The sequence below is a fragment of the Phoenix dactylifera genome, chromosome 7, assembly GCF_009389715.1.
Source record: "Phoenix dactylifera cultivar Barhee BC4 chromosome 7, palm_55x_up_171113_PBpolish2nd_filt_p, whole genome shotgun sequence".
In the NCBI taxonomy this organism is placed as follows: domain Eukaryota; kingdom Viridiplantae; phylum Streptophyta; class Magnoliopsida; order Arecales; family Arecaceae; genus Phoenix; species Phoenix dactylifera.
Genome location: NC_052398.1, coordinates 2,077,776 through 2,088,796, shown reverse-complemented (window position 1 = coordinate 2,088,796; position 11,021 = coordinate 2,077,776). Strand labels below are relative to the sequence as shown.

Genomic DNA, 11,021 nt, shown 5'->3' with positions numbered 1-11,021 from the left:
AAGGTGACAATAACCAGCCAAACAGTTACCTCGGCCGATAAAGGAATCCATGTATTCGCGAGCAAGCGGATGATTTGTTAAGGTTCCTTCTTGGGAGCGAAACAAAACGAACCTTAAACAAAACGAAGCTCACAAAATGAGGAGCACAAGAATTGTTGCCCAAAGCAAGTGATGAACAAGTTACAAGCATCCTCTTTTAGGCATCTTCCGTACTATGCCACATGACTAAGCAGCGTCACCCCATTGCTCAAAAGGCTTGCATGGAGCTTCAGTGGATCACTGAGACCTTCAGTGGACCTTCAGGGTAACACTGATTTGCACTTTGATCCAAATTCGTTTTGCTTTCACCACTACTGACAAAAGCTACATGGACCTTCTCCAGCCACAACTGAAAAATGTCATGGAATTCTCATTTCCAACAATCTTACTATGGTCACTGATCACAGGCTAAGAACCCCACGGCATCTATTCCTCTGCTCATGCCTGGCGGGATTCGATGCCTTCACATGTATACATAGTAAACTAGCCAGGCTTTAAGACCAACCATGTAGCTCTTGTTCAACTGCCATAACCAGCATTGCTTACCCAGTCACACGTACTAGATGAAGGCCACAGTTCTCTCATGGCTTCTCCTCGTCCTATTATTCCAATCGCACTGGTGTTCAGCCATCGAAAAGGCTCTCTCGAAAGAGAATGGAATTCACCAACTGCCACAACTACCAGAAGGCCAAGGGCTTCAAGGTCAGATGCCTCGATCCCTCGTGAAAGAAGAAACTAACCTTGCATGCCATTCCACTAGCACAAAAATTATATATTACCCTTAGAAGCTTGGCTTTCCTTTTCTTTTGCCTTTGCTCTGGTAATTGATGAGTCCATTTGTCCGACTGCAATGATGTGCTTGTAGGCCTGCATATGACCACCGAATCAAACAAAGCCAGAAGGAGAGGGGAAGCGAGTGAAGAGTTGGATGCTCGGAGGAAGGTGGGCCACAAAGGAGAGGGTGGTGCAGCTGGTGGTGGAGGAGGTGAAGCTGAGAAAAGCCGCGGTGGGGCAGGTTCCAATGTTTATCGTAAGCCACGATCCGGCCTTCTCAGTGCTGCACCGCGAATGCAAGTGCCATATGCGTCCTCCACCATCCCCAGTATTTGGTTGATCCTTGTGCCTCTTTTCTTCTATTGATCTCTCGGAGTTCCATCCATTTATCAACAAAATCGTGGTCTGCTAAATTGCAATCTATACCAATGACCGGTGTTTAATTACAATCTACAGTGATGATTATCTTATGTATCTATATTTTCAGTAAACATCATAACATCTATGCTAAATTTCATATTTCTCGTTGTTCTGAACCATTTATAGAACATGCCTCTGGTTTTACCATTATAACAGTCTAAAGAGGAGATGAGTAGCTTGGAGGTGGACAACTTGCATAACATCCGGACTGCTTTTGCTCACCAAAATAAAAATATTGAGGTTGTGATATTTTGATAAGGCCATAGAAAATATTTGAGCAGCTTGAAACTTGGCTCTCCGTCAAGTGATGACTTTGCCAAATTTTTTCAGAACAAGATTTGATAGATATGAGAAGTTAATCTTCTAATTTCTGTAATCAATGCACTCATGCATTAGTAGTGGAAGGAGTCGTCATCCATCTTTGGAAGCTCCAATCTCAAGAAAGCTGCAGGAAATGAAGTCAATGACGCCAAAGTATGTTATTTATCTGTCATGCAGAAGTGGCTACGATTTTCAGTTACACCATTGGTTGTTTCTGAAGTTACCCGAGGTCAAGTAGGGTAATTTTATGAAACGGGAACTGGGTGAATAATAAGTCAAAATGTTGAAGATAGGGGCCAGGAAATAAATAGAATATGCTGTGCAATTTTAGGAGGAATGCAAAAAGAAAAGAAAGAAACGAGAAGCAATGAAAAAAAAATTGTCGGAGAAAAGTGCATGGGATCAACTTCTTGCAACTATCTGCTAAAAGATTTGCAAACAATAAAATAAGAGAATTTTTCTCAAAAAGAATCGATCAATTTACTTCATCCTTCAAAAGGTACTACATACTTTTTATAGTTGGAAGTGCATATGCTCAGTAAAAACAGAGGAGAATCATCAGCAACTGTGGAGGAATCTTATTTCTCTATCATGAATTTCGTCTCTCTTGGTTCCTTCTTTCCTCTTACTTTTGTACATTCTTCTGCACCTCTTCCTATGTGTAAATTTACCTCTTCTTAATAATATAATATAGGGGAAAGCTTCTGACTACCTCCATTTTTGCTCTGAAAAAGAGCCTGAGACTGATCATTTTTCTTATTATTTGTGAAACAAACACATGGGACAACTGGTGAAAGATGTTTAGAACTGAGTGGATAAAAAGGAGAGGTTTCTTGGGCATCTGTCATCATCTCAATAAATTGTTGAGTTTCTTAGAGCTTAAATTCTTAAACCATTAAGACAGTTCGAAAAGCCTGCACTGAGTCTGACTTTTGATTCGAGTTCTTTCGACTTCCATTAACATTGGCAAGTGCTGCATGAACCTTTTCTGGTTATAAGCCAAAAAAAAAAGTAGTATTCTTTTCAACTATCTTCTTATGGTTACAAACTGTCAGGCTAAGAACTCCACAGCATCTAATCCCTTGCACAAACCTGTTGGTGCATGATGCCTTCATGTAAATCTCATCAATTTACCAAGCCAAAACCGGTATATCCAACTCCACTGCCACAACCAGTATTCCTACTCTCATGGCTTGTTGTCATATATATCATTATTCAAATCTCGTTAGTACTCGGGCCTTGGAAGCGTCATTGCGCGCATCAAAGAGTGGATATAATCAGCTTGCACATTAGTGCAACGGGTATGACTTATTAACTACATATTCTCCGACTTTTCAAGACAGACTTGACAAGTGCTTCATTTCTATTGTCCAATTACAGTGGAGTGCTGCTGCTGCTGCTGCTCTCTCTCTCTCTCCAAGTCTCACCAAGAACGATCTGAGAACGAAAAAAGATCCTAATTTTTCTCATGGGCTTCGTTCGAATCTTCTCTTCCTTCCCTTCTCCTTCCTTTTGCTTTGCTCACTGAGAGGCAACAGGAAGTGGAAGAATGGAGAACTAAGATGAATCTGTGGATTGGTCTTGGTTTATGTACTTCCGTGCTATTTGTTTCTTGCATATTCTTCTAGAGTATGATCTGAAAATATTCCAAGGAAGATACTTGACAAAGATTTATAGCGAAGCCGCGGAAAAAGTTGGAAGTTTTCAGGCACACCAATGTGGAGTAGGTTAAACTGAGCTCCCATGCAAGTGATGACTATTTGTCAACAGCTAACAAAACTCATGATCGAAGCATATGCTTCTAGTTTAAGATTCCAATAAAGATATTTACTGATAGATCTGTGGAGAAGTTGGAAATTTGCAGCCACACATGAAATTTGCAGACTAAGTTTTCTGAGCAAAATTTGCAGACAAGGTTCGTAGGAGCTAGCCATACAAGCGATAGCAGCCTAATTTGGCAGCGCTTGGTGGATCAATTGATGTGGAAACAAAAATTGCCAATAAGAATAGTAAAGGAGGTGTTGGGTCACTGTGTGATTATGTAGAGTGGACAAGGATTGAGGCTGGCCTCTTTTTCACAAGATTTTTAGCAGGTAGGATGTTGTTTGTGTGCACCACATGTTGATTGAAAAGTATCCAAGCAGCTGCACCCTTAATTTCTATGCCTTAAGGTGCAAGTACTCCCATCTCTCTCTCTCTAGCAAGCAGCACAGGACCCACCTAATACTGATGGCTGGTGGTCGCAATTGCCTAGCTAATTAGCTGGTGCACACTATCTCATTTTCCGCGTGGATTTTAGCTTTCCTCCGCGAGTTAGGTCCCTTCTGCTCTTTTTTTAATTAACTGATCTTGTCTTTTGCCTCCATCTCTTTTCTCTAGTTGGAGGACTCTCATCAAATCCGAGAATCTTTTCTCCTATTTTGGACTGATTGTCTTAGGCCCCGCCATAGTTTTAAGCAACCGTGTTACAGTGATTTTAGTGTGCCGGTACTCCTCTCCCCAGAAGATCGCCTTATGAGTTCATGCACTAGGAGTTTATGACCATGACAGTAAAAATCATATAACAACCGTTCGTTACTGTATAAAATTCTCTCTCTACCATGTTATTATACTTCTTTCGAACCATTAAGCAGCTTCCTTGAGGGCAGGAAACTACTTAACCTTGAATATAGTATTATTACACCTCCTTATTGACTGCAAGAGAGTCTTTTAGCTAGAATGGGAGACCACTATTCCAGCACACCTATACAACTTGGATATGATGAATTTATTATGTAAGCATGCACCAATTCTACCAGAATGGTTTTTAAAAGATAGAGCCAAAACTTTATTGCTGTCCATATCTCTACATGACATAAATAAACTATAGAACGGCGAATGTTATTGTGTCCTACATCCTTGAACAATGTTAGTTTATCACCTCCTATAAGGGAATAGCACTAATTTATTTTTAACACATCTATATATCACAGTTGTTTGAACATAAAATTCTCACTCTATTGCATATCATTATAGTAAATAATAAAAAAATCTAATAGAAAATACTTGATATAATTTTTTGTTTTTAACATTAATTCTTTCTGCCTTAGATAATTCATAATGTGCTTTTTGAGCCAGTATCATTATGCGGCAAATAATGTTATAACTAAAGCCATGCAATCCTGCAAGAGGACAATATAAAACTGAAAATGGCACAATTTTTCACCAATTTTAGCCGATCTATTCCCATGAAGGTCCCTAGACTTTGCCTCAGATAATCCTAAAATGTGGCCTAAAGTTCCAAGAGCCTTTCACTAGGGAAAAAAAAACTTGCTCCATGGAATATCAAAGATATGACGGTCCTAAATATTCCAAATGAGGGGCAGTTTCGTCCAGCGGGGGATAAATTACCTAACTCGGCCAGGCGGTCGTTAGAAGAGAGCGCGCGCGGGAGTCGGGGATTGGGAAAGGGTTGGTCGAGTGGGCAGGGACGTAGCTTCACTTAGCGGCAATGGCGACTCTGCAACCAACCAACCCCCGACAACCAACGCATTAGGTGAGGGAATGAGACCCAAACTGAAGCCTACCCCCCACCACCCCCGACTAACCCCAAGAGCCAATACAAAAGCCAACAAATCCCAATCTTACGTGCTCATCTCCACCGTCTCTCATCCAATCCCCGGCCACCAGGACTCAATGGAGGCGAGCGCAGGATTGGTCGCCGGTTCTCACAACCGGAACGAGCTCGTGCTCATCCGCGGCCATGAAGAGGTACGTACGATCGTTTTGGGAGCATAATTATAGAATTCCAATGAGTAATACCCAGGCATGAGATTTAGCTGTTTCTTCAGAATGTTATTGTGGAGGTTTTAATGGTGTGGTTGTGGTTCTTGTTGTGCAGCCGAAGCCGCTGAAGGCACTGAATGGTCAGGTGTGTGAGATTTGTGGTGATGAGATTGGGCTGACAGTGGATGGGGACCTCTTTGTGGCTTGCAACGAGTGTGGGTTCCCAGTGTGCCGGCCATGCTACGAGTATGAGAGGAGAGAAGGAACCCAACTCTGCCCACAGTGCAAGACCCGATACAAGCGCCTCAAGGGTCTGTTGCTTTCCATCCCTCGGCGTATAACTTCATAGTGTGGTAGCTTATAATATTGACAGAGTTTTCCACACTGGAAGACCGGAAAACCAGCACCTTGTTCATTTCATAAGAGCGATCTCGTTTGAACACGATCATGAGAAAAAAGAGCTCGAATCTCTTGATTAATTTAATTATAAGAACATCGGTCATGGAGTCATGATTTCCTGAAAAATAAAATTAGGAATGTGGTAAGTAACAATGGTGTTTCACAAAACGGTTCTTGTGAGTGAGATTTGAAACATCAAGTGATACATCATTTTTCTGTAGAAGAACATGTCTTGTTGCTACCAAAATTGCTTTTTTTAAGACTTGATTACAAAATGGACTAAAATTCAATTTAACACACACAAAAGTAAATATGTTTAGGTACATGATTTTAAATTCAATTAGACTTTTATTGAGCTGATATGGATAGTATCACTAAACCAAGCACCTTCGGCATTCTGATGGTAGCATCCTGTCTCATACGACATCTTGCTGTGGCACTTGGAAAAGAGATGGAAATTTTGTAAGTTAAAGGTAGATGAAGGCTAAGATACAAGAAGACGGATGATAGATAGACAAATATTGATTCTCCCAAAATTTTAAAAATTAAGTCTATGGCCATTTTTACAAAGGGAGATACCTCAACATTGCACTCAAAATGCATGGTTCGCCCCTTCTAATCAATAAAGGATGGTGATGACAAAGATTTTAAAACGTGTAGGGAGCCCAAGGGTGGAAGGAGATGAAGATGAAGAAGATATCGATGATATAGAACATGAATTCAACATTGATGATGAACAGAACAAAAAGCAACAGCAGGCACAGCAGAACAAACACATCACAGAGGCAATGCTTTATGGGAAGATGAGCTATGGCAGAGGTCCTGAGGACGATGAAAGCAGTCCTCCTCACTTCCCACCCATCATAACCAGTGCTCGCTCTCGGCAGGTGAACCTAGCTAGACTTCCTTTTTCACCCTTTTTACTTTTTTTTTTTTTGTGCACCCATATTACTGGCTGTTCTAATGCATTTTTGCTGCTTGTTGATTCAGGTGAGTGGTGAGTTCCCAATATCAAACAGTCATAACCTTGGAGAAGTCTCATCATCTCTCCACAAGCGTGTTCATCCTTATCCAGTGTCTGAGCCTGGTGGGTGCTGTATTTCTTGTATTATCTAATGAAGTGTTACATAAAGAGGATGACTGGATCTTTCTGAGGTTGAGCAGGGAGTGCAAGATGGGATGAGAAGGGAGATGGAGGGTGGAAAGAAAGAGTGGAAGAGTACAAATCAAAGCAAAGCCTTCTTGGAGGCGAACCAGATGATGACCCTGACATGTCCATGTAAGTTGCCAAAAAAAAGCTCCATTTTGTACTTCTGCCAAAAAGAAAAAGAAAGATCAGCAGTGTTACAAAATATACGTTTGTTTATGTTATCACAATTGATGGATGCAAATAATTCCATGCAGAATTGATGAAGCAAGGCAGCCACTGTCAAGAAAAGTGTCGATAGCTTCGAGCAGGATCAACCCCTACCGCATGGTGATCGTGATCCGTCTTGTGGTCCTAGGCTTCTTCCTCCGCTACCGACTCCTCAACCCAGTCCATGATGCAATTGGACTGTGGCTCACATCTGTTATATGCGAGATATGGTTTGCCATCTCATGGATCCTTGATCAGTTCCCTAAATGGTTCCCAATTGATCGCGAAACTTATCTCGATCGCCTCTCTCTCAGGTGACTACATTGTTTGCAAGTCTAAATTGACTGCAGCATAACTCAAGCCTTGACACATCTGCATTTGTTTCAGATATGAGAGGGAAGGTGAGCCTTCGATGCTTTCTCCGGTCGACCTCTTTGTTAGCACGGTAGACCCACTGAAGGAGCCTCCTCTTGTCACCGCCAACACAGTGCTATCAATCTTGGCCGTGGATTACCCAGTGGACAAGGTGTCGTGCTACGTCTCGGATGACGGTTCATCGATGCTCACATTTGAATCCCTCTCAGAGACTGCTGAATTTGCTAGAAGATGGGTGCCCTTCTGCAAGAAGTTCAACATTGAGCCTAGGGCACCAGAAATGTACTTCGCTCAAAAAGTTGATTACCTCAAGGATAAAGTCCAGCCAACTTTCGTTAAGGAGCGGCGCGCGATGAAGGTTGATCAAATTCATATGCTGCAAATTTCAGAATCACATATTTTGTCATGAATGTCTGCAATTATAATCAGTAGTCGCTCGGTGCTTATAAGTCATTGCAGTTATTTTCTCAGAGTTTTGAGAGATGCAGGATAAGGAGATGACATAAAGCATATCATGTTATTTTAAGCTAGGTTAACAGCTTCAATCTAAATCCTGCTTCATCTTTACTCTTGCATTTAGCTATAGATTTTTGTCACCTATTCATCAATATAGCATTTCAATAATGTTCCTTTTTTTTTTTTTAATCGAGCAGAGGGAGTATGAAGAATTTAAAGTGCGGATCAACGCATTGGTTGCAAAAGCCATAAAGGTGCCTCCTGAAGGGTGGATTATGCAAGATGGCACCCCATGGCCTGGTAACAACACCCGTGACCACCCAGGCATGATCCAGGTATTCTTGGGACACAGTGGAGGTCATGACACAGAAGGAAACGAGCTCCCTCGCCTTGTTTATGTCTCTCGTGAGAAGCGGCCAGGCTTTCATCATCACAAGAAGGCTGGTGCCATGAATGCTTTGGTATGAATAGATTTCCATTCTCTCTATGCCATTGTATGATCATTGCAACTGCACCACCATCAAGTTTGTTTCATCTTAGGATACCATTTGTCTTCAACTTCAGCTCTTTTTTCTGCTGGGTGGGCATATAATCAGCACATCATCTACATATATACTTATGTAAACTGGAAGGATTGGAGTTCAACTTCCGCTTCATAGCTGAGATCTTCTAACTTAGCTCATGATTGGGTGATTGGCAGATCCGCGTCTCTGCTGTGCTCACAAATGCACCCTTCATGCTCAATTTGGACTGTGATCACTACATAAACAACAGCAAGGCTATTCGAGAGGCAATGTGTTTCTTGATGGATCATCAGACTGGGAGAAAAGTGTGCTATGTCCAGTTCCCTCAGAGGTTCGACGGCATTGATCAGCACGATCGATATGCCAACAGGAACACGGTCTTCTTCGACGTAAGAACTCTAAGCTGCAATCTTCATGCATCGTCGTTTAATTCCTCGAACACGATCCTCAAATTAAGATAATCGAAAAAAAAGAAAGAACCGAATTCCGCAGTTGTTTTCAAAGATAAGAGGAAAAACATCAAAATCTGATGATTATTGTCGCTCCGCAGATCAACATGAAGGGCCTAGATGGAATTCAAGGGCCAGTGTATGTGGGTACTGGCTGTGTCTTCAGGCGACAAGCTCTTTATGGTTACAACCCTCCTAAGGGGCCGAAGCGTCCCAAGATGGTGAGCTGCGACTGCTGCCCATGCTTTGGACGTCGCAAGAAGCTCGACAAATCCAAAGGTGGCTCAAATGAGCAAGCAGCTGATGGAGGTGGGTCTACCTCAAACCTTCAATGTTGCTTCCCATCTTAGAACAATTGAGATGTGTTTTTAAGCAGTGTAGTTTTTATTCTAAAGACATGCACATTCCACTTGTGAATCATAACTAGGCTTCGACGACGACGACGACAAGGAGCTGTTGATGTCCCAGATGAACTTCGAGAAGAGATTTGGGCAGTCCGCCGCATTCGTGACATCAACTCTAATGGAGGAAGGTGGAGTTCCTCCCTCATCGAGCCCTGCAGCTCTGCTCAAGGAAGCCATTCATGTCATCAGCTGTGGCTACGAAGACAAAACTGATTGGGGATCAGAGGTAACAACTAAATCAACTGCCTGACGAACAAAAGCAGAGAAACTCTGCCACAGCTCTTAGGAGCCAACTTTAGCGAATTAAGACTACGTTCTAAATTTGTGCAGTTGGGATGGATCTACGGCTCGATCACAGAGGACATTCTGACCGGGTTCAAGATGCACTGCCGGGGCTGGCGCTCCATCTACTGCATGCCGAAGAGGCCGGCGTTCAAAGGGTCGGCGCCAATTAACCTCTCGGACCGGCTCAACCAGGTGCTCCGGTGGGCGCTCGGCTCGGTCGAGATCTTCTTCAGTCGCCACAGCCCAGTCTGGTATGGATACAAGAAGGGACACCTCAAATGGCTCGAGCGCTTCGCCTACGTTAACACCACCATCTACCCCTTCACCTCTCTCCCACTCCTCGCCTACTGCACCCTTCCTGCCGTCTGCCTGCTTACCGGAAAATTCATCATGCCAACGGTTCGTTCTGCCTTCATTCTTCTCTTCTCCAAGTGAATTCCAACTTCTGAACGCCAAATGCTTTTCTTTCATTAAACATTCAGATTAGCACGTTTGCGAGCCTCTTCTTTATATCACTCTTCATCTCGATCTTTGCGACGGGCATCCTCGAGCTGAGGTGGAGCGGTGTGAGCATCGAAGAATGGTGGAGGAACGAGCAGTTCTGGGTCATCGGCGGTGTCTCAGCCCACCTTTTTGCTGTCATTCAGGGCTTGCTTAAGGTTCTGGCTGGCATAGACACCAACTTCACCGTCACTTCCAAGGCTACAGACGACGAGGATGAGTTCGGGGATCTCTACGCCTTCAAATGGACGACTCTGTTGATTCCCCCCACGACTCTGTTGATCATAAACCTTGTCGGGGTTGTCGCAGGGATATCGGACGCCATAAACAATGGGTACCAGTCATGGGGGCCTCTCTTTGGGAAGCTGTTCTTCTCCTTCTGGGTGATCGTCCATCTCTATCCATTCCTCAAGGGTCTGATGGGCAGGCAGAACAGGACCCCGACCATTGTCGTCATCTGGTCCGTGCTCCTGGCTTCCATTTTCTCGTTGCTGTGGGTGAGGATTGATCCGTTTGTGCTCAAATCGAAAGGCCCGGATGTCAGGCAATGTGGGATCAACTGTTGATCCATTTACTTCTCTTCCTCCATGGAACTGCTTGTGCTTTCTTCTTCTGCATCAAAAGAGTGAGAACGCTGTGAAGTTTTGTATTATACGTGAACTGAGGTTACTCAATTAGTGGCATTAAAAAAAAGGATATGGAGAGATTGCTTAAAGAAAATTTTTGCTGCAACTGCTTGATGGATGTGGTTGATGCGTGTTTCTTGGTTTCTTAAATTTTACATTGTTGGTTACTTCGAGGAAAAGAGAAGAGAGAGGGAGAACCAAAAAGTCCTCAAATTTCTCATCAATCTTACCAGCTCGAGGTTTGTCTGTCAATTTTTCTTGGATATTTGGCTAGTCATATTCTCCTATATTCTTTGCTTTTAAGTTAACGAATTTACTTTAATATT

The 11,021-nt window shown here is 42.9% G+C and overlaps 1 protein-coding gene across 1 annotated transcript; it reads left to right on the top strand.

The window, feature by feature from the left end:
- The first annotated feature begins 5,169 nt into the window (after positions 1 to 5,169).
- LOC103710446 (cellulose synthase A catalytic subunit 9 [UDP-forming]-like) lies at positions 5,170 to 10,919 on the top strand. The gene is made up of 13 exons (XM_008796147.4): positions 5,170 to 5,304; positions 5,435 to 5,630; positions 6,379 to 6,605; positions 6,709 to 6,805; positions 6,883 to 6,997; positions 7,123 to 7,389; positions 7,463 to 7,808; positions 8,104 to 8,367; positions 8,607 to 8,819; positions 8,981 to 9,188; positions 9,307 to 9,509; positions 9,614 to 9,967; positions 10,051 to 10,919. Exons 1-13 carry the CDS (start codon positions 5,230 to 5,232, stop codon positions 10,633 to 10,635), a joined length of 3,150 nt encoding a protein of 1,049 aa, XP_008794369.1. The 5' UTR covers positions 5,170 to 5,229; the 3' UTR covers positions 10,636 to 10,919.
- The last annotated feature ends 102 nt before the right edge of the window (positions 10,920 to 11,021 follow it).